Source organism: Vulpes vulpes, chromosome 6 (assembly GCF_048418805.1).
Source record: "Vulpes vulpes isolate BD-2025 chromosome 6, VulVul3, whole genome shotgun sequence".
NCBI classification, from domain to species: domain Eukaryota; kingdom Metazoa; phylum Chordata; class Mammalia; order Carnivora; family Canidae; genus Vulpes; species Vulpes vulpes.
The window spans coordinates 48,362,849-48,387,248 of record NC_132785.1 but is presented as its reverse complement, the minus strand read 5'-3'; the positions used below and the strand labels follow the sequence as shown (position 1 = coordinate 48,387,248).

The following is a 24,400-nucleotide window of genomic DNA, read 5'->3' as shown; positions in this document are numbered from 1 at the left end:
AGTAAATAGGCATAAATATACATGATGTAATTTGGCAACATAAAACAAAGTTTATTAAGTTTCTTAAAGTCCTAGAGTCAGCAATGACTGGCAGGCTGCAGATTCTTATTTATTTTTCATCTACGAGGACTAGGAGGTATATTTTTCTCCTGTAACCTCTACAGAGTCCCCAAATTGCTGTGATCTGGAAATCTAAAGGACAGACCTTTAAAGTAATAATTGTACCTTAACAACACAAGCTCTGGCTCAGTTTATACCAATTTAATACCCCTGGGACAGCATGTCTTTTTCTTTGAATCATATGGTCTGTGTAACAAGCTTAATAAAAAGTAGCCTAATGACCAGAGCCCAGCTGTTTTGAGTAAAAGCTAGTGAACAGTTGCTAAGAAACCTACCTTTCATTTTGTCCTGTGAAGCAGCTTGTCACACTTTGGGCAATGCACCTCCAGTAATCATGCAGGATATGGCCTATATGTTCCTCTAAATCGCACCCACTGAGAATATTTGCTCTGCACAAAACAGTGCCAACTCATCTGGCTCCAGCTGGGCCAGTGGAAGAATCAATCATTTTCTAGCCTCCTGCTGCTATGACAAATCAATAATATTACGTCCCAAGTCTAGTAGATCTGCAGTAAGGCCCATATATAAAAGAGAAGATAAGCATGGGCTCAAGGAATACCTCATCATATTAGGTAAGTCATTTATTAACCACTAGGAGTGACACTTTCTGCAAACTGTTGGAAATCTTGTTACCTGGGCAGTTATTCAAATGGGCTGATTATATGAGTCTACTCTAGATACAAGAGAAGTTTTGATTTGTTTTTTAAGATTTTATTTATTTATTTATTTATTTATTTATTTATTTATTTATTTATTTATTTATTTATTTATTTATTTATTTATGTGAGAGAGAGAGAGAGAGAGACATAAGCAGAGGGAGAAGCAGGCTCCCTGTGGGGAGCCCAATTCGAGACTCGATTCCAGGACTCTGGGATCACGACCTGAGCCGAAGACAAGACGCTCAACCACTGAGCCAGCCAGGCGTCCCAAGAGCAATTTTTAAATGATAGGACAGCACAGTTTGTTTTAAACTAGTGCTAATGTGTATATTACATTTCAAGTAACTTCTACCTTAGCAAAGATGGAAAAAAGAAAATGCCCAGCTGAGTTATCAGTAAGCCTTAGAATGAGCACTCCTAGATTAAGAAAGTTAAAATATCCAGTTTCAAGCATCACTAGGATTCAGTACAGCTTCATGTGTCTTGGTGGTTTTTTTTGTTTTGTTTTTTTAAATTTTATTTTATTTTTTTTATTATTTATTTATGAGAGTCATACAGAGAGAGAGAGAGAGAGAGAGAGGCAGAGACACAGGCAGAGGGAGAAGCAGGCTTCATGCACCGGGAGCCCGATGTGGGACTCGATCCCGGGGCTCCAGGATCGCGCCCTGGGCCAAAGGCAGGCGCCAAACCGCTGCGCCACCCAGGGATCCCTGTGTCTTGGTGTTTACTGAACTCTAGAGAATAGAATACAAAAAGTGCCATCATCGACAGTTTTATGGGGATCCCTGGGTGGCGCAGCGGTTTGGCGCCTGCCTTTGGCCCAGGGCGCGATCCTGGAGCCCCGGGATCGAGTCCCACATCGGGCTCCCGGTGCATGAAGCCTGCTTCTCCCTCTGCCTGTGTCTCTGCCTCTCTCTCTCTCTCTCTCTCTATCATAAATAAATAAAAAAATTAAAAAAAAATATTTAAAAACATCGACAGTTTTATGTCTTAAGGCTAATGTGTCACATTCAATAATGGGTATTAAGTCCAAGAAAAAAAAAAGTCCAAGAACAGAACAAATTTAACTGGACATCATCTGTCCAAGCTCTCCTCTAAGTCAACTGAGATTATCAACAATTGCATACTAGTCCTTGAAAAGAGGGGCACCTGGGTGGTATAGTCAGCTGAGCATCCAACTCTTGGTTTTGGTTCAGGTCATGACCTCATATGTTGTACAACTGAGCCCCACGTTAAGCTCTGTGCTGAGCAAGGAGTCTGCTTGAGATTCTCTCTCTCCCTCTTCCTTTGTCCCTCCCCCCTTCTCTCTCTCTCAAATATATCTTTAGAAAAGAAAGATAAAAGTAGACACTGAACACAGAATTCACAGGCCAATATTGGGTACGGGTGGTGGTGGTAGGTAGACCTATTGGGTTTGAGGAGTACTGTCTTCAATCCATTGGCACTCAAGCTAACAGCAAAACAACACAAAGATATAATTACTGTGTTCAATAGATGTGGTTAGTCCCCCAAAATCAGATCACTGTTATCTCCAACAGTACCTCAAAAGAGAAACGGACAGAACTTACACTGTACGATGTGTGAGATCAAGAGAGCCGCGCTTGTGTCGTTGCAGGTCAGCCTGCCTTGAGCCAGGTCCTGCTTCACCTGCAGAGCAAACAGGTACCTGCGAACACAAATACAGAGACCAGTGTCACAGACCTACAGTCAAGAGTCCTGCAAAGAGGGCAAGAGGTGTGGGGTCAAAGTCAGGCTCATTTCTGACAACCTGTCCACACTGTGAGGAACTAGAGAAAGGTACACAGACCAAGGAAAACAAAGTCTGCACCAGCCAGGATGAACTCCCAGTGCTACCAACCTCGAGGTCAACATGCACCGGTTGCCAGAAGGACCCAGAAACATGCTTTAAAACCTTTTCACACAATGAGTAATACATTTTATTCTACGCTCCATCTTTCCATTTAAAAATCTAAGACTAGGGGCACCTGGGTGGCTCAGTTGGTTAACCATCTGCCTTTGGCACAGATCATGATCCTGGGGTCCTGAGATCAAGCCCCAAGCCAGGCTCCCTGCTCAGCAGAGAGTTTGTTGGTCCCTCTGCTGCTCCTGCTCCCCCTGCTTGTGCTCACACTCTCAAATAAATAAATAAAATCTTAAAAAATAAAAATCTAAGACTATATTTTTAGTCTCTCAGGGTGTAACTAACATTTACATTTTTTTTTCACAGATCAAATATACTAAAAAATAACTTTAGGGCTCAGATAATAACAGTAGTTTATTATGGCTAGGGAGAGCTTTTTTGCCGAGGGAATTGGAAAGATGAGATTATCTCTGTGGTATAATATTCACTTAGGTTGGGAGGCCTGGGTGGCTCAGGGGTTGAGCATCTGCCTTCAGCTCAGGGCATGATCCCGGAGTCCCAGGATCGAGTCCCACATCGGGCTCCCTGCATGGAGCCTGCTTCTCCCTCTGTCTCTCTCTCTCTCTCTCTCTCTCTCTCTCTCTTTCTCTCTCTCCATGTCTCTTGTGAATAAATAAATAAAATCTTTAAAAAAAAAAATTCACTTAGGTTCTTCCAAAAGCCTCAGTTACCAGATCTGTAAAAAAATTAATTTTAAAGCTATTTTTATATTGCAGAATAAAGCAAGTAAACATTTTTGGTGAAAGAGAAAAGAGGCATTTATAAGTCAAAGAAATTAAATAAAAACAGTGCAATGTAAGAATGGGTTTAAAAAAAAATCAATATGAACTCCTACATTTTTAGAAAGATATTTGCTGGGATGCCTGGGTAGCTCAGCGGTTAAATGCGTGTGCCTTCGGCTCAGGTGTGATCCTGGAGTCCCAGGATCGAGTCCCACATCGTGCTCCCTGCATGGAGCCTGCTTCTCCCTCTGCCTCTCTCTCTCTCTCTGTCCCTAATAAATAAATAAAATATTAAAAAAAAAAAAAAAAAAGAAATAGGGACAGCACAGGTGGCTTAGTGGTTTAGCGCCACCTTCAGCCCAGGGTCTGATCCTGGAGACCTGGGATCAAGTCCCATGTCAGGCTCCCTGCATGGAGCCTGCTTCTCCCTCTGCCTGTGTCTCTGCCTCTCTCTCTCTGTCACTCATGAATAAATAAATAAAATCTTTTAAAAAATTTTTAAAAAAAGAAATATAAATGGATTGTATTTAAAAGGCAAAAGAGAGGCACAAGGATGGCAGAGCTTGGTTTCAGGTCAGGTTATAGTCATAGTCTCAGGGTCCTGGGATCTAGCCCCACATAGGGGAGTGGTCCACACTCAGCGGGGAGTCTGCTTGAGATTTATCTCCTTCCCTCCCTCCCTCTGTCCCTACCCCATTTCATTTTCATTTCTGTTCGTCTCTCAAATAAATAATCTTTTTTTTAAAAGGCAAAAGAGACATCTCAAGGAGGTGTCTACCGCTCAATGCTGTAGCAACTTGAGTATCAACAAGAATAATTAAAGTGAATCCAAAAAAAAATTAAAAAAAATTAAAGTGAATCCAAACACATGGAATTAATGAAAATTCATGAGTCCATTTCCGTATTCAAACGAAAAGCAGGAGGGATGCCTGGATGGCTCAGTGGCTGAGCATCTGCCTTTGGCTTAGGGTGTGATCCCAGGTCCTAGGATCGAGTTCCACAATGGGCTCCTTGTGAGAAGCCTGCTTCTCCCTCTGCCTAGGTTTCTGAGTCTTTGTGTGTCTCGTGAATAAATAAATAAAATCTTTAAAAACAAAAGAAACAAAGAGAAAGCGGGGAAAACTGAATGCATCACCCTTGGAGGAGACTATTAAAGCAATTCTTTATTTTACCTGGGGCAAAAAATTGAGCATAGACTCTGCCTCTCCAATAGGAGAGGCATTTCAGGATATCCAGAAAACCCAAGTAGATGAGGCAAAGTTCCTTACAGCTAGTAACTAATAACAGCAAGAATCCTCATTCTATAACCTCTAAAGAGATTAGACTCTGGCAAAGACTGTTAACTGGTGTAAAAACCATTCAGGAGACCAAGCATCTAAATATAGACAAAGTAATGGGACTTGGCTCCGCAGTGGCATGATTGGAACATCACCACCCTAATTCAGTGATGAATATTAGCATCATTAATGAAATGGGAAGCACACAACATCAGTACTGATGGATTCTAGCCCAAAATGTTCAACTTGTATCCATCAAGTCTATAGAATTACCTTCCAGTTTTTTTTTTTTTTTTTGAAAGATGACAGAGGAGAGATGACGGAGCTAAATGACACCATGAGGAAGCAATTGGGAGGTGGGATATTTTATAGTAAAGCCAGTCCAGTTTCTTCAACCAGGTGGGATCATGAAGGAAGAAAAAGGAGGAACTCTGCCAGATTAAAATGAGGACTCAAGGATATAACCAAGTGCAACTGTGGTCCTACAGCAAATCTCCTTCTAGATGAGCAGATACAAATGGTGTTTATCGGACAGACAGGGAAATCTGAGTATGGCCAAGGTGAAATGAAAAGTATATATGGATGCATAGAGAAAAATCACAGGATAGCACCCTAATGTATTACCTAATGGTCACCCCTGGGCCACAGGAATACAGTATTTTACTTTCTTATTCTTGCTTATCTGTGTGTTCTAACTTTCTACCGTGTGCATCTGTTCTTTTTGTAATAATGAAAGGTTATTTTTAATTTTAAAAAAGGGGGCCTTTTAATAAGATCAACCACAGAGGTTTCGATAAAAATTAAGTGAAGTAACCCATGGAAAGCTCAGTGACTAAACAAAAATATTCAATAAATGTTAGCAATTTTTCTCTTATAAATGAAAAACTAGGAATGCCTAGCTGGCTCAGTCAGTAGAGCATGTGACTCTTGATCTCAGGATCATGACTTTAAGCCCCACTTTGGGGGGGCAGGTAGACTTAGTAAAATTTTTAAAAAGAAAAAAGAAAAATGAATCCCCTTTAAATTACTTAGGAAATTCCATTATTAAGAACTAAAAAACTAGAGACAATTTTGTAACCAGTTCTCCCCCAAAAAAACCCAAAATGAAAAATACCCCCAGATCCACCAGTTGATAACACTTAACCTTTACCCAGCACACCCTCCTCCCACCCCTGACATTCATTCTTACTCTCATGATCTGTGTCTCTGGGAAGTCAAAGGGAAGAAAAGCAGAGAATATAAAAGAACCAAAACATCAACATACAGATTTCCAAGGGAAGAGGCAGCATAAATCATCTTTCTCGTTTAGGCAGAGGTGACGATTTTTTGAACCTAATACTTCTCAGCCCTATGGCCTTGAATCCTCTATCTGGTTAATTTTTAAATAAGCAGAAGGCATAAAAGCATTACATTCTGAATTTTTTACCATCCACCAGTTCAAACTCGAGGTCTTGTGTTTGTGGGGAAATGTTCAGGGACGGATGAATGGTCGGAGTCTGACAGGCTTTGGGGACTTTGGTGATGGTCTCATGTGGGCTCCAAGGCAGCATTGGCTTCTGGAAGCTCCTACATTTAGGCATTTTGAAGACTGCAGGATGAATGTGTCACTCCCTCTTCCTGCTGAGTCTTCCTCTTCTGAGGCCCTTGTAATATGAGAATGACCTTCCTGGGTCCTGACTGCTGACTTCTTAACGACAGCTGTAAATCGCACAAGCTAGCTGCAGTGCTAACTTTAGAGATACACCAACACCCTTCACACTCTACACTGCAGTGATCCCAATGAAATCCACAGGAGCTAAAGGCTAGGTTGAACTCAGCAGGCACGAAATAAAATTAAACTGGCAAATGATGAAAATGCAAAATGTTCCAAACGGAGTGGGTCCTTGGCAGAAGGGTGCATGTCTGGAGAAGGGGATGATGGTGGCAGGGCCAATCAAGAGGGCTTCTGGCTTCCGGCTTCCGGGGACGGCAAGTGTTGCAAATCACACCAATCTGATGCCTTGCTTTAAACGTGTCTATTTTATTTCATTTGGGAGGTCTTGATCTTTCTTTCCTTATTCGACAGAAAGTAATTGACAATTTCTATGCCAGCCTAAGGAGACACTTGAGCAGGCCCTTGAAGATTCAGCAGCAACTTCTGACAGATCTCCCCATCTCTGAGAAGAACACAGCCAAGGAGAAACTGGATCCAACTGAAGACAGGACGCCCAGAGCAAAGCGTGCTGAAACTCGTCAGCTCCGCAAGAGTGGCTTGGAACTCTGCAATAAGAAAACCTGGTAACTTCCCTAAAGATCCCTCCCCATCACTGTTTCAAACCCACATCTACTTTTCTCTTTCTAGAGGCCTTGGCCCTGGTGGCAACAGGACACAGTGTTCCCAAAACATATGGTTCAATAAATAGAAAGGAATTAGCAGCAAAGTGTGATTTAATCTTCTATCTATATAAATGGGAAGCTGAAACCTACTCCTAAGGCCCCAAGAATTAACTGCAAAACTGGAGTTACTCATGGTTTGCTAACCCGCAGGCCCACCTCCATAGCCACCTTGTCCCTATATCACTCGCCTAAAGTGCCATCCATACAGTTTCTCCCAAGCCCTCCCTCATTCCCTAGCTGCTACAGAAAAGTGCCTGGTATCTCAACGGTCACCTCATTAAATTTCTGCTTACACAGGAATCTGAAAATGAGGGAGGCAACACACTGGATCTGGAAGGTCCCCTTCCCACTATACCTTGTGACAAAGTCAAAAGCAATGGAGAGCTTCTAAATTTCATATTGATTTTATTCACCCTTGTGTCAAATGGATTCTCTCCTTGAAAAAGGCTTTCAAGATGTCAGTTAACACTGGGAGCCAGAAAACAAAGACCAACACCCCAAAGCTGCCACATCCAGCCGAGCCTGTGTCACTGGAGGAATTTATCAGGTCAGACAGAGTAGTTGGCAACATACCAGGGGCACTTGGGTAATGGGCACAAGGTGTATGGAATTTTATAACAAAAACCAGTATGGCAGAAAACTACAAACCTCTAGGGATAATGAATCACAAACACTGAAAAGGTGCAAAACTCAAAGCAAAGTAGAATGGGAAGGGGAAAAACCAAGGATTTCTGCCACCAACTTCCTAAGCAGCAGAAAGGTCCAGGGACATGCAGCTGGATTCGCCTTTAGATCTACGTCACTATGCCAAGCTTCGAGCAATGTGCATTCCAACAAGAGACCGAGAGACACGGTAGCCCCAGCAATGACACCACAGGAAGACTCTACTGTCGTTGACTCGTCTAATGTGTGTTGGCTGTAAGCAGCCCAGCTGCCTCTCCTCTTTGTGAACTGTTGTAGTAAACTGATGGCTTCGGTAATTCCCGGCCAATTAATGGCCTCATCGATTTGAGGATTATAAGTGGAGGTAAACAATTAGCACCAACTCATTCAGCAAACACAAAGACCATGGCCCTCACCTGTTCCTGGAAATGGTGCACCCGGTGCCCTTCCTGACCCCGCCATGTGACGTCTGGTTGGCATCTCGAATATAAGCTGTCAGAACCCAACTCCCAACTCTCCACCCCTCTGCCATTCTCTGCTTTTCTCTGCTCGTTCCGGGTTTAGTAAAAAACTAAGCATCCCTCCATTGCCTCAGTCTCTACCACCAGCCCATCACCAGGACAGATGGACCCCATCACCAGCACAGAGTCCAAATGCAACCACGTTTCCCTGTTTCCACTCCTGCCATCTCTTCTGCTGCCACCATCATGGCACGGATGACAGCACTGGCTTCCTCAGCAGATTCCCAGCTGTCCTCATCCCACAGCACCCACAAGCAGCTAGACTTTCAACCCTATGAACCATCTGGCCTCCGTCCCACCTCACTGCACTTCGCCCTCTCTGATCCTGCCATGCCAGCCTTCTCTTATGTACAACACCCTTGAGCAACATAGGGATTGGGGGCACCGACCCCGAGTGCAGCCCAAAATCTGCATGTAAAATTTTTTATTTCCTCTGAAACTTAACTACTGTTGACCGGAAGGCTTACCAGTCACAGAGCTGATCAGTACATACTTTGTAAGTTCTATGTATTATATACTGCATCCTTACAATAAAGTAGGCTGGAGAAAAGAAATGTGATGAAGAAAAGCCACTTGAGAAAATACATTTATAGTCACTCCTATGCTGAATTTATCACACTCACACAATCAGCAATGTAAGTGGATGCTTATAGTTCAAACTCGTGTTGTTCAAGGGTCAACGGTATCTGAGCATTGGGAGCCTGTTCGTGTGAGTGCTGCCCAACTGTTCCTTCTACCTAGAAAGCTCTTCCTCTGAAAAGGATGGACAGATTTTCCACCGTTTTCTCAGAGACATTCCAGACTAACCCATCTAAAGTCATCACCTGGTCATCTTCTCTCATATCCTCCTCCTTAATTAGCATCATCTGATATTTTTTCTTGTTCATTTAATCATTTTGTCCACTTCCATGAGAGTCAGGCTTGTCTTCACCACTGTACTCCCAGGGCCTGGAACAATGCTTGCACACAGTGTCCACCTTGTAAGTAGTGCTGACAGAACGTCTTCATCCCTTTGCCAAATGATGGTCAACCACCCAAGATACTGTGCTCTGTACCAAGAGGGAGGAGAAGGATGGGATAGGCCCCTGTCTGACCAGCTACAGCTTGAAAGCCATATGTGGTAAGACTTTGGCTGGTCAGACTGGTAGGTCACTCATAAGGACACTCTTAAAAAGGAGACATTTTGTCTTCATGCGTTCCCACCAGGCTCTGTTCTCCTTTAGCATACCATGTGCGTCATGTAAGTTAGAAAGTGATGGTGATGATGTTTATCATTCATAGCATCCCTATTGGTTCCAGCCACCTTATGCATATCACCACCTTCTCCTCAAACCACCCTGGCTGAGCAACCAGTACAGTCACAATGACAAGGGAATCAGCAGAGACACAGAGGGAACACGTGAATGGGCTATCACACAGCGATCAAAGGCAGGCCCACCTCCATGGTCACACTTCTCTGACTTGGCCAACGTTCAAAGAAACTAATCACTAGCTCACGTCCACCCACCCATGGCAGCAACAAAAAAGAAACGGAGTTCACATTTTGGTTTCACAGAGTTTGACTTCCCCAAACCATCCTGTGAAGGAATGGAGAGAAGGAAGAGACATAGGACAGTAACAGGTTCTGAGACTGCTTCACTTCACAGTATGGCTTTCAAGAAAACCAGGTTCTGAGGAAAATGTGGTACTTTCTTTCTTGCCATGTTTGTAAGCGTAACTGGGGGCAAAGGGTTACACTGGGAAGCAGAGTGCAGATGCTGGTCAGTTTAGTACTGTGCCAATGTTTCATCAGTCAACTGAGAACATAAACTTTCTCTTGTCCTTGGCACCCCATGGCAATAAATACCCAGTTTCCAAACCACTAACCTTGTGAGCTCTTCTTGGAGTTGTGTGTGGTCAGGTGGAAAGAATTTCACCACAAACTTAACAACAACATGCTTTGGCCCTAAAAGGGGGGGAGGGGGAGAAAAAGCAGTAAAGCATTTATTGATTTCAAATGCAATTAAAAAAAAGACCTCAGAGGATAGATTCTACAGCAACTAAGGAGTCTCATTCCAAGCTGCCAAGAGTACATCTGCTGACGTCCAGGTCACTGAAAAGGTGGTTGAGTTACTCATTTATACTTCCCTGTTGCAGAGACACAGATGCCTGTTATGAAATAATGCTTTGGCAAGGGTATTTCAGGTGATTCAACTTTTTCTCTTAAAGACTTAAAGACTATACCCAGAGCATTAAAATAGGCAGTTGTCTTCAAAAATCTATCAAATTGGCCATTGTTATTTCAGATAACTTGAGGGAAAACTGAACATGTCAATCAGTTTATACGATTTTTATATTTTAAACCATCCACAAGGTACAGCTGTTAATGTGCTCATCAAATATGTATGAGCACCTATGTGCCAGGTGCTCCCCTGAGCTCTGGAGAGAAAACAAGACATGGCCCAGCCCCCGGCAGCGAGCCAGAACCTTTATAAACCATCATACAGATGAGCTCAGGCAAAACTGGGAAGCAGATCTAGGATGGGTGGACAGGGAGAGGATCAAGGAGATGGGTAACTTTTCTTTTCAGAATGAAAACAAAACATCAGGGACGCCTGGGTGGCTGGCTCAGTGGTTAAAGTGTCTGCCTTGGGCTCAGGGCATGATCCTGTGGAGTCCCGGATGAGTCCATGAGGCTCCCTGTAGGGAGCCTGCTTCTCCCTCTGCCTGTGTCTCTGCCTCTCTCTCTCTCTCTGTGTGTGTGTGTGTCTCTCATGAAATAAATAAAATCTTTTAAAAAAAGAAAATAAAACATCAAATTGATTATAATTTGTAACCTAGATCAGAGCTTGTTTTATGTATCAACACACACACACACACACAGTCAATACCAGAGCAGTTTTACAGGTTCTGCCATTTAAGAATAACAGCAATGAGTTTGTTCTATGAAATGGAAGGCACCATAATGAAATCCAAATTTTAACAGCAGTTACATAAAAGCAGAAAGTACCTTTTTCTCTACCTTACACCGTCACAAAAAAATAGATGTTTTATTATCAAACAACAGAAGATGAAGATGTAGGCAGTATATATATCAGGAGGAAAAACAAGGCAGAGAAATATTAAAGCCCAGAGATGCTAGGCGCCTCTTCCTTGACCACGTTAGCAATTAACAGAACCCCTCACCTGTCAAGACTGGATCATCAAGTAACAACAGCAAAATGGGGAAGACAGGAAAGCCAGCCTATCTCCTCTCCTATCTGTGAGGAATCCCAGGAAGCTACTCAGATCTTTATAAAAACTGAAGCTAGGAAGATGCTACCCCTCAATGTAAAAGGACAGCTTTGTCTCACAGGCAACTAGTCACAGCAAACGGAGAAGAAGCCCCCCTCGGTGTGGACAGCAGACACCTCTTCTGTCTGCATTTGGCAATGTGCTCAAAAACACCTTTCCACACTCAGGATTTCCCAGGACTTACTGCAGGGACACAAGTCATCATCCTGGACCCTTCCTACCTCCCCCCATCAGGCCTGGGGGCTTGGCTCAGCAATTCGTCCCCCCATCTCCCCCATGCCCAGCTGCTGGCCAGCCTCCCTGGGGAATATTAAAAAATGATGGTGGTTTTTCAACATCAATAATTGCTTAATTTAAATGACAGAAGAGCAACATCAATTTCAAATGCAGAAATGTGCCTATTTATTACACCCACATAAATTGCTAGAAGTGGCCCAGTGGGGTTTCTTAGACAGACTTAAAATGATCACAGCAAGGCGTGGTGCTTCCTGTTCAACTAATGGAATGCGATTTTGTTACTATCCTCAGACTCTTGCCCCTGCTGTGGCTGCAGTGAGAGAGCCCTGGGGATGACTTGTTTGACTCTGAACTTGACCTCAAAGTAGAAGGCAGGATGGGGGGGGGGGGGGATTGGGGGGGATAGTCCTGGTCTGAGGTGAGTAGAGAGAGAGAAAGCAAGCCTTCTTTCTTAATCCCCTCAATCTTCTCCAGCACACAGCGTAAATGCAGGCCAGGCTCCCTTCACTTCTCTTGCCATTCAGGAACACACACACACACACACACACACACACACACACACACACACACACTTTGGGGCACCTCATTTTTTCCACACAGCACTTGCACTCTGATTTTCCAGGCTTTGAAGAAGCAGGACAGAACACCTAACACCAATGTTTTGAATACATGGCTCCACCTTCCCCTTCAAAAGTGACAGTAACAAACACCAGCACGGACAAGACAAGCTAAATTAGTCTGGGGATTAACATCATGCTCTAGTTGTTAAAAGGAGATTTGATTTTCTAAGCAAGGTTTTGAGTACCAAGTTGTTAAATATTAAAATTGCAGAAGAGACATTTTAATAGCGCACAGATTAGTGGATAATGACAGGAAATCATGGGGTAAAAAAAAAAAAAAGAAAAGAAAAGAATCTGTATCACCAGTGCTGGATGCCACAGGGCACATGACGTCTAGAAGAGGAAAAAGTCTGGCTTTATATTTCACATCACTGTTAAATGTGCGTGAGGGCTATACTTACTTCTAATCTGCTTGACAATAGGTTTTAAGAGATCCAGCCACACCTAGAAAACACAAAAGAAAACACAGATTGAGACAAATTCTCAATGAAAGAGCACAAGTATTTGAGGCTTGACTGGGAGCTGTTTAAAATAAAAATATTTTTGAATATCTGAATCCATCTGTTTCTATTTTCTGCAGGATGGTGTATCTTCCATCATGTTCCGCTTTCACGGTACAGATCCAAACTTCCTGATAATATCCCTGAGCTGCAAAGTTAAAGTCTCTCCCAGACTCAAATGGTTAACTAAGAGTTTTTCTACTCTTGTTTGCACTTCTCTTTCATGGTTAGCTATTCAGCAAATACTGATGCATGACCACATGGTCTGGCTACAAGCAGAGTGAAATATGCACGCTCCTTAATGAAACAAAATACATGTGTGTCTACACATTTACAGAACAGTACATCTTTGAGGGATATGGAAATGGAAGGAATATGTAGAGACCATCACCTCTGCACCAGGCACCACCCATAAGCTTTTGACCTCCCAAATCTGGGCCAGAAGGATTCTCGTTGCTCAGAATTGCTCAGAAGAGTAACCAGAGACCTGAAGGGGGCCAATGATCTGTCTAGACTGGCAGAGCCAGGACAGGAACCAGGCCTGTCCAGCGTCAAAGTCCAAACTCTTCAAACAGAGGCAGTTTAAGAGGGAAAGATTGAGAGGGCAACCAGTTGCCCTCCTGGATAAAGCAAGACTTAGCCATATTATTCCATTTCACACATTGCTTTTCTCTCAATTCCTTTTGAATTTGTGGTCATCTGGAAAGGGTTCTATGGAAACTCCTATTTGCACATCTGACAAAGACAAGGTTACTGTGTTTAATATAAAGAGGGTTTTATAAGTAGATAGGAAATACAGAACACTTCCAAACTATGCAAAGAGGAACAGGTAACTGAGAGAAAAAGTAACAATGGTTAATGGACAAAATGGTCAAATTCTGGGGCAATCTGCACTACGGATGTAAGTCTGAAATATTAAATACCACTTCCACCCACTAAACGTTCACTAGTAGGATGATATGTACATGCATATTCCTATTTTATAATACCCAAATTTAGCAAGGGTGCCAGGCAATGTGTACTGTCTTAACTATCACTGGAAAGATTAATCAGTATGTTTCTGGAGACTACTAAGGGAATAATTATCTAAACCCTTAAAAAAAAAGGAACCCCACTCCTACACATACTCTTTCATCAGGAATGAAACTCTGGTAAATTATGCATTTATGTACACAAAGATTTACAGATGTGTTTCACATCCTAATCACATACTGTGATTAGCATTCCTAATGGTGGAAAAATTTTTATAAGAACATTAAATAAATAAGTAATCTATAGGGCACATTACCACACAGGCATTAAAAATTATGTTCTTGCTGAATATTTACATCCATGAGAAAATGTGTTCAAGAGGTTGGAAGATGGGTGATTTCCGGTCTTTTGCTTTACTCCATTATCCAAATTAGCTTAAGTAAGCACTAAGCATTCTCATAATGAAAACACCAAAAATGTTAAGCCTCTACTTATTCAGGTTACTCTTTCCCCATTCACCTTTTCAAAGCAATTGGTTTCATAATGAAATTCTCATTATTGTATTTCCCATCCCCTACCACTGTTTTCCTCTAAGAGAAAAACAAACAAGGGTGTTAGGGGCATCTGGCTGGCACAGTTGGGGGAACATAGGACTCCTGATCTCAGGATGGTAAGTTCTCAGGATGGTGGGCTCGAGCCCGAGGTTGCATGTAGAGATTACTTACTTAAATAAACTTTTTTTTTTTTAATTTTTTATTTATTTATGATAGTCAGAGAGAGAGAGAGAGAGGCAGAGACACAGGCGGAGGGAGAAGCAGGCTCCATGCACCGGGAGCCCGACGTGGGATTCGATCCCGGGTCTCCAGGATCGCGCCCTGGGCCAAAGGCAGGCGCCAAACCACTGCGCCACCCAGGGATCCCTTACTTAAATAAACTTAAAAAAAAATAATGGCATTAGTTGACTTAGGATCATCTCCACTGTGATAATCATAAACCTCAACGTTCAAAAAGGAGAATACAGTCATTCATAACTGCAATCCTCATTTGTGAGATCTATTATTTCCTTCGTAAGTTTCTTAACAGATGGGTAAGGCAGCAAATGTTTTTCCATGGGATAAGAAACTGAGATCCAGAGAATCAGGGTGCAGAACTGGAACTTAAATCCTGGTCTTAAATTTTTTAAATTCATTTAACAACAAAAATCACTGTGTTTCTATGCTAGGCTCTGGGAATCCAGTGATGAGAAAAACTTATCATGATCCCTGCTTCATGGAGCTGATGGTCTAGTGAGGAAGAGACGAGGACCAAAAACCCTTTCTGACACAAACAGAATGAAGGGAGGCACAAAGGACTCCCAGGGGCTGGGGCAGAGAGGTCTGACCCAGGCATGGGGGTAAGAGGCTCCTGAGACCTGATATGAACATGATATTGTTCAAGGAATGGGTCCCCTGAGGATGATGGTGTGTGGAGATCTGAAGGGGAAGAGAAGAACACCACACAGGTAAAACCTTTGTCCAGATGCTGGAGGTGCATGGGGAGCACTACAGCTGCAGAACCAGGCTGGTGGGTCGGAAGGGGTCAGACTCCCCCGAGGCCATGCTGAGATTCTCCATCCTTTTCCTCAGAGCAATATAAAGTTAGATTTAAGCACGAGTTAGATGTGCACTTTAAAAAGATTAATCTGGCACTGTGAGAACAGACAGAGGAGCCAGAGCAGATGCAGGCTGACCTGTGGCAATTGTTCCAGGTGAGAGAGAATGTGATTTTGGACCAGGGGAGCAGAAGCAGAGTTGAGGCAAAGTGGGTGGACTGAAGAAAATTTCAAGAGGTAAAATCGAAAGGGATTTATTGATGGATTGGATATGGTGTCCAAGGGTGTGTGTGTGGAGACAATGACCAAAATGACAGCAGGATTTCTGCCGAGGGCCTCTGGATAGATACTGGCACCAGTCACAAAGACAGGAGTTCTGGAAGAGGCCAGGATGGAGGTTCTAGACACTGATTTTACGAGGTGCCCTTGGATTTCATGAGTAAGAGACAGTATGGCAATGATGGCCATACTGAGCACTTGTTCAGAGCTCAGAAGTGAAGCCTGGGCAGGACATCCCACATTAGAAGTCACCTCCAACTCTGACCCCACAGAAGGTAAGATGGCCTCATCGAGTCCAGAGGATGAAATGCACGAGCATAGATGGTGCCCTCCACCATGGAACAGCCAGGTGGAAGTAGACAAGGAGAGAAGGAAAAAAAGGAGAGTTGGATCACAGAAGCCATGGGAGGACAGTGTTTCCAGGAGGAATTATAGCAAAAACTGTTGAAAGGTCAAATAAGACGAAAACTGAAATACTGGCTTCTCAGTTGGCTCAGTGGTGGGGCAGAAAGTGGTGCGAGCTGAAGAGGCAGGAAGGATGCTCAGCTTTTCCAAGAAGTTTGGCTGTGAAGCAGGCAGCAAGAGAACAGGGCAATGGGGGTAAGGAATCACATAAGGGCATTGTTTAATTGCTTGTTTTTATTTTTATTTCTTTTTTTTCTAAGAGTAATCTCCACATCCAAGATAGGGCTCAAACTCACAACCCTGAGATCAAAGTCACATGCTCTACTGACCGAGCTGGCCAAGAACCCCTACTTATTCGTTTTTCACAGGAAACTGGGTATATCTAGGGATGCCTGGGTGGCTCAGTGGTTGAGCATCTGCCTTTGGCTCAGGGCATGATCACGGGCAGGATCAAGTCCCCCAGCAGGCTCTCTACAGGGAGCCTGCTTCTTCCTCTGCCTATGTTTCTGCCTGTCATGAATAAATAAATAGAATCTTAAAAAAAAAAAAGAAAAGAAACTAGGTGCATCCAAAAAGCAGAAGGACTGCAAATATGACCAAGAAGGGTTAGTAACCAAAGTCCAAAGGGATGTGAGAAGATAGCCCTAAAACCCAGGGCCATGGCCCAAAATAGAAGGAAGAGCTGTTCCACTGAGGGAGACAGAAAGGCCAACCACACATGTGAGTTTACAGTTCTGGGTCGGGAAGATAGGGAAGTTCCTTGTTGCTGCCTCTGCTTCTCCTATAAAATCAGAGGGAGGCAGGACAGACACAGGTAGAAAGGATCTAAAGTCGTCGTGTTGCCTGGGACAGCACATTACCTGGAGAACCCTAGTGGGAGCACTGTGAAGGGAGCACTCACGAGCCTGCAGGCCTGTGCTGGTCCAGCCATCACAGCCTTGGGGAACCCTCTCTGGGAACCATCACCATCGCCAGTTCTGCCACAGAAGCTGCCTCAACTTCCGCAAACCGCTCGGGACAAAACAACCGCACTCTGGCAACGTAGTTGCCAATTTTATGAATTGTTATAAAACATCTCTCTTCTGTTTTTAGCATTTCTGTGGAAAGCATCAAATACAAGCACCAATTGGAGCCAACTGAGCATGTGGTTTTAGAACAAGTAGGTCCAGGAACATCAGACGGGCCTGAATTCGCCTGTTTGGTACGGCTCTGCTGTAACCACGCTAGTAACCATCGATCACGTCACAGCCAACCCGGCCGGAGAACTCAGGGCCTCTGAGAACAGGTTACAGTGGTATATGCAGGGCTCAGAGAAAAGAGCTGCACACGCAGAACTTCAGCTACTATATAAACAGATGAGCTAGAAGGAGCAAGAAGAGAAATAAGGTTGCTGCTTGACTAGAGATAAGCACTGAAGTTTTGCTCTATAGGAAAGGCCATCAAGAAGCATCTGAAGACAATGAGGTCATCGTAGAAAGATCACTTGTTCACTCAACCTAGGCAGAACAGAAACAAGTTCCAGACAAATTAAAAAGGCGACAAAAGCACCATCATCTTTCCTTCCCTGCCAATGGATCTCTAGAGGGTAACAACTGTAAAGATCTATCTCTCACCCTACCACCCACCCCTTCGCCCAAGCCACACATCCCTGCTCTCTCCAAAACCATGCTGCTGGTCTCCAGGGCACATCTACACGCCCACGTTACTGGACTATAACGGGATTTGGTTAAAATGAATGGATTTCCAGAAATGTCACTCCAGTCAGTAAAACTCATTCATCAGAGAACTTCTCTGCTAGTAAGAGGTTGCTGGGGCTGCCATGCCAAACCACCACAGACTAGGTGGCTTGGACAACATGCTCTTATTTCCTCACAGCTCTGGAGGCTCATAGGGTCATGGGTTTGGTTTCTCCCTGAGGCCTCCTCGACTTGCAAATGGCTGCCTCCTGGCCTTGTTCTCCTGACCCTGCCTCTGTGCACACACTCCCAGCGTCTCTCAGGTAGCTGCAAATTCCCACTTTGTGAAGTGATAAGCGTCAGTTGGATTAGTGCCTACTCTCACTTAACTTAACCACCTCTTTTAAAGGCTGTGTCCATAGGATGCCTGGGTGGCTCAGTGGTTGAGCGTCTGCCTTTGGCTCAGGGCCTGATCCCGGACGCCCAGGATGGAGTCCCACATCGGGTTCCCTGCATGGAGCCTGCTTCTCCTCCCTCTGCCTGTGTCTCTCATGAATAAATAAAATCTTTAAAAAAGGAAATAAAGGTTGTGTCCTCAAGTGTGGTCTTATTCTGAGGTACGGGGTGATAGAGCTTCAACATACAAATTTTGGGGAGACACAAGTCAGCCCTTAAGTCTACCTTCCACAATTTGGTTTCAACCCAGCTTTCCAGCCTCGCCTTCTTCCCATTTGCCTACATTTCTGTCAGGCTTCCTATTTTCCTCCAATTTTCTGTTAATGTTAGTGTTAGGAAAAACACTTTAATGCTTAGGTGTGAAAGGTAAGGCAGGCTGAACCATCATTCCCAAAGTGGTTTCTCTTCTTTCTCTAAACATCTTCAGTCTCTGTTATTTTGGTAAGTGACATTTTAGGGAGATTTTGTAGGCAACTAAAATATTTGAGGTATTTTTGGAAAGATTCTTACTAAAAGAGACTCAGTGACTTGATATCACAACAGGGCACTGGGAATAGACTATTTCTTGAGCATGTCCTGTGTTGCCAGGCACTAGACAGGTGTTTTTGTGTTTTGTTTTGTTTTAGATTTTTAAAGATTTGAGAAAGAGAATGAACAGGGGTAGGCAGAGGGAGAGGAAGAAGCAGATGCCCTGCTGAGCACAGAGTCTGACCTGGGACTCAATCTCAGGACCTGAGGTGAAGGCAGACGTTTAACAGACTGAGCCACCCAGGCACCCCTAGAAAGGTGCTTTATACAGTCTCATTAAATGCTCCTGACGATGTGTTCATTTTACACAGGAAGGAAGCCAACCTCAGAAAGCTTTTTTAAGCTGCCCAAGGTCACACAGCTGGGCTTCAACATCATGTCCATGTAACCCCAAACCTGTGCTTTTTCTGCAACATAATATGCTGTTCCTCTAAAAGCAAACACACTCAACAAAAACTCCTCTTCAGGTTTAAAAACCAAAACTGCATACAACAAAAATATTTTCAACAACTATAACACATAGAAGAACCAGATAAAATGTTACAGAAAATTATCTAGTGTCTAGAATTCATTGCAACCAAGTAGTCTTTCTGCAAGCTGACTTCTATAAGAAATGACTTTACTTTGAATTTTTGTTTATAATAGTTTCTTTAAATGTAATTTTCCTATTAAGGGTTTTCTTTTTAAACCTATTAGACATCTTTTATTCTGGTCAAAATAGATTAACAGCACCTAGACTTATCTTCTTATATGAAAAAACAAAACAAAACAGAAAACATACTTTAGCCCCAACAGATCTGAAGGCTCAGGAGAGACAAGAAAATAGACTCAGGATCCCTATACTTGCCCTAGCCTTCTGCCTTAGGCTTTAGGTTTTAGGCCATAGTATAGAAGGAAGAAGCTGGCAAAATCCATGAGTTGAAAAGGTAGGGCTGAGAGTTCACAGGGCAATACCAGAGAGTAGAAAGCTCCATCTGGAAAGAGTATTTGGCAGAGTACAGAAGGTTCCTTTTGAGAGTAATCAACTGAATGCTGATCAATATTAGCTTATAAGAAAAGTACCCAAGACTGGGGAGGGAAAACAAAACAAAAAAACAAAACAAAAAAAAACAATGAAAGGACTTAAGGTACCAGGGCCTCGTGCTCACAGTGTCAGGATTATTACTAATTCTCACCAGCCAGACCAGATGGCCTCGTGATTCTGGGGCACTGAATAAAGTACTAAAGAGTCATCCCTTTAGCAATAAGGAATAATTAACCCTGGACTATACACTACACCAGTCCCAACAAATAGGTCTTAAAATCCAGATGTGAAAGGACTAAATGGTTTCCAAATAACTTAACTGCATCCCGGAACACTCAATAAAAATTTATAGGAACATAAAAGTATTCAGCATTCAACAAGGTAAAATTCCAAATCTGATATCCAATAAAGAAAATCACCAAACATATAAGGAAGCAGGCAAATAGGAGCCATAATCAGACAAACAACAACAATAACAACAAAAACAACCACACAACTATCAAATCTGACAAGGAACACAGATATTAGAATTTAGTGGAGATGGACATAAAGACAATTACTACAACTGCATTCTCTATGTTCAAAGTTGACATACAAAATTTATAAAAAGGACCCAGATGAAACCTCTAGAGACAAAAACCACATTGTATTGAGATCAAAACAACAAAAAATATTGAACGAGATTAAAATCAGATTAGACGCTGCACAAGAAATACTAATGAACTCAAAGATGTAGCCATATTAACAATTTAAAATGAAACAGAAAGGTATTACCAAGAAATTGACAGAGCATCAGAGAACTGTAGAACAACTTTGGGCAGCCTAACATGCATGGAATTGGAGCCACAAAGGAGAGGAGATGGCAGGGGAGGGGTATAAAAAACAGATAAAAGATTAAAAGAAATAATGGCTGAAATTTTTCCAAAATGAAGACTATAAACCCCACAGATCCAAAAAACTCAGAAAACTCCAAGTATAAGAAATGTGAAGAGGGCAGCCTGGGTGGCTCAGTGGTTTAGCTCCTGCCTTCGGCCTAGGGCGTGATCCTGGAGACCCAGGATCGAGTCCCACGTTGGGCTCCCTGCATGGAGCCTGCTTCTCCCTCTGCTTGTCTCTCTGACTGTCTCTTTCTCTCTGTGTCTCTCATGAATAAATAAATAAAATCTTAAAAAAAAAAAAAAAAAAGAAATGTGAAGAAAGGGCACCCAGGTGGCTCAGTCGGTTAGCTGTCTGCCTTCAGCTCAGGTCATGATCCCAGGGCCCTGGAATTGAGCCCCACATTGGGCTCCCTGCTCAGGAGGGAGTCTACTTCTCCCTCTGCTCCTGCTTTCACTCTCGAAGTCTCTCTCAAAAAAAAAAAAAAATAAAAATCTTGTAAAAAATGTGAAGAGAACTGCATGGAAGCACATCATAATCAAATTGCTCAAAGACCGCAATAAAGAGGAAATCTTAAAATCAGCCAGAGAGACAAAGATTATGTACAAAGAACAAAGATAAACTGGACAGCAGATTTCTTGTCAGAAACAATGCCAGTGGGAATGCAATGGAGGAAGATTTTTAATATCCTTAAAGGAATAAAACTCCTACTAGAATATTACACCCAGCAAAAATGTCTTTCAAAAAGGAAGGCAAACTGGGGCTCCTGGGTGGCTCATTCAGTTAAGTGTCTGACTCTTGATTTCAGCTCAGGTCATGATCTCAGGGTCATGAGATCAAGCCCAGCATCAGGCTCTGCACTCAGCAGGGAATCTGCAGGAGATTCTCTCCCTTTCCCTTTGCCTGCCCCATTCACTCACTGTAAAATATCATTTTTTCTAAAAGGAAGGCAAATAATTTCAATTTTTCTGTAAATCTAATGCTTTTTTTAAAGTCTATAAATGGGGTGCCTGGGTGGCTCAGTTGGTTAAGCATCTGCCTTCAGCTTAGGTCATGATCCCAGGGTCCTGGGATCAAGCCCCTCACCAGGCTCCCTACTCAACAGGAAGCCTGCTTCTCCCTCTCCCTCTGCTCCTCCCCTGATCATGTTCTCTTTCTTTCTGCCTAATAAATGAAAAAAAATATTTAAAAAAGTCTAGCAATTGAAAAACAAAACAAAACAAAACAAAAAAACCCACCTATATTCCCAGCATAAGAAATGGAAGATCACCCATTGTTTTATCTTTCCAGTGATCCATCCTCCTCCCAGACTCTGCTCAAGGAGAGCTTTGCATTCTCTTGAGAACTGTGCCATTAACACAGCCACTGTTGTATCCAACGCCAGTGCTGCTCTGCATGGTGACAAAGGCACTCCACAATCTCACTTCTGCTGGATTCCCAAACTTTTGTCTGCCTGTGGCTCTGCAACAGTCTTCATCCTTTACACCCAGCATGTTCCACAGAGAGTCCTTCCTGGTCTTAGATGTCCTCAGATCCCCAAGGAGAAGCAAGGTCAGGAGGCTGGTTACTAAGCATACATGAAGGAGGTCTGTCCGACCCCGTTGAGGCTGGGAAACCACCAGCAAGGGATATAGCCATGGTTTCTGTGGCTTCAAGCCCCTAGAAAGCATGCCTGCTGCTATAGACTACACTGCATCCCTCTAAAATTCCTATGTTGAAACCCTAACCCCCCCAACAATGTGACTGTACCTGGAGATGGGGTCTTTTAAAGGTAATTAAAGTTTAATAAAGTCATAAAAGTGGGGCCCTGATCCAATAGGGACCTGGCCTTATAAGAAAAGATCTGTCTCTCTGCCATGTCACCGTGAGAAGGTAACCATCTGCCAGCCATAAAGACAGTCCTCACCAGAGTCTGACCATGGTGGCTCCCTAATCTCAGACTTCCAGCCCCCAATACTGTCAGACATAACTGTTTGTTGTTCAAGCCACCCAGTCTGTGGTATTTTGTTAGGGCAGCTTGACCGAAGACACCTACTGACAGCAAACTTTTCTCCTGGCATAAAGAAGGATCAAACTGAACGAAAAGAGGCCAATCTTCTTCCTGAGTTTTATCAGCATTTATTCGAAATTGGAATTGTCGTATCAGATAGGTAAGTGATGTAATTTTAGTAAAGACTGGTGGGCCAGCTTCACTGGTTTCTGAGCTGAAACACAAGCACAAAACACCATGGATACCCGAGTACCTACTATGCACAGGAATCCTGCTGGGCTCATCACTGTAAAGTCTCTGAATTACTCTTTGTGACCATCCTATAAAACCATGATTTACTAATCTCATTTTCCAGATAATGTACAGAATCTACCCAGCTGCTAGAGGATGAAGCAAATGTTTAAAGAGAGATTTACAGGGCACCAGGGTGGCTCAGTGGTTGAGTATCTCCCTTTGGCTCAGGTCATGATCCTGGGGTACTGGAATAGAGTCCCACATCAGGCTCCCCACAGGGAGCCTGTGTTTCCCTCTGCCTATGTCTCTGCCTCTCTGTGTTTCTTGTGAATAAATAAATGAATAAAATCTTTAAAAATAAAAATAAAGAGATTTACAAACCACAATGCAGGCTTTTCCCAGCATCGTTGACTGGCTGCTGAGATCTATCTTACACACCTCTCTCCCCTACTAGGTTCACACGGCTCTGAGAGGGGCCAGTGTGAGGAAAGGCAGTCAAGTGTAGCAAGCAGCTTGGCACTGGCTGAGACAAGCTTGTGTGTAAATTCTGGTTATAAACCTGGTTGTAAGCATTGAGCAAGTTACCTCTCTGAATCTGCTCCCTGTAAAATGCACATGATAAAATACCAATCTCACAAAAATACTATAAAGCAAGAGATTGGCAAACTAAGGTCCATGGGCCGAATTCTGACTACCATGTCCTTTTGTACAGCCTGAATGCAAAGATCGGCTTTTACACTTTTAAGTGGTTGAAAAATAAAAATCGATGTACTGTATTTCACAACATGAGACTTGCGAGATTCAGAAATCCATGCCCTCCCCCCACCCCCCAAAAAAAGAAATCCATGCCCCTTGATAAAGTTTTACCAGGGTACAACCATGCACATCCATTTACATATTGTCTGTGGCTGCTTTTGTGCCACGAAGGCAGTGTTGGGTGGTTGCCACAGACACAGTACAGCTTTTAAAGCCTAACACCTTTACCTTCTCACTCTGTGTGCCCACCTCTCCTTCGAAGAACAAATGAGATGCACTATGGTGTGTAGCAGAGCCCGGGGCACACAGTAGAAGCTCCAGGACAGTCAGGTCTGTGAGTTCACCCCCATGGCAACTTTCTGGCCTTTCACCAGCCTCCCTGGACTCTAGCTACCAATTAGCTGGCATAGTAAGCACAGAGTCTTGATTCCCAGGATCCCTAGTGTCTCTGCCATGGAAAGACCAATCAATAAAATAGCTGATGAAAACACTTGTCTGCTCCTGTGGGGCAATCTCGTGGGAAAGCTGTCTAGACTCAAGGACGAAGGGAGAGCCAAACTCGCATGTGAACACAGCAATCTATTGCCACTCTATTAAGTGGCAAGCCACGGGACACGTCTCATTATGGGTAGAACATAATTGATTACCAATTATCACCAGTTTACATCCCATCTTGAGAAACACATCTTAGACCATGGAAAGCACTCCTTCTCCCCTTAGTGTT

The 24,400-nt window shown here is 43.2% G+C and overlaps 1 protein-coding gene across 7 annotated transcripts in view; it reads right to left on the bottom strand.

Annotated features, from left to right (window-relative positions):
* The window catches only part of FARP1 (FERM, ARH/RhoGEF and pleckstrin domain protein 1), a 283,051-nt gene that overhangs the window by 68,158 nt on the left and 190,493 nt on the right, over positions 1–24,400 (bottom strand). For all 7 annotated transcript variants that reach the window (XM_072760878.1, XM_072760875.1, XM_072760873.1 and 4 more), the window contains exons 4-6: positions 12,791–12,833; positions 10,126–10,204; positions 2,348–2,445 (exon numbers count right to left, since the gene is read on the bottom strand). In XM_072760878.1, coding sequence (XP_072616979.1) covers positions 2,348–2,445; positions 10,126–10,204; positions 12,791–12,833 — 220 coding nt within the window. The remainder of the gene's footprint in view (positions 1–2,347; positions 2,446–10,125; positions 10,205–12,790; positions 12,834–24,400) is intronic.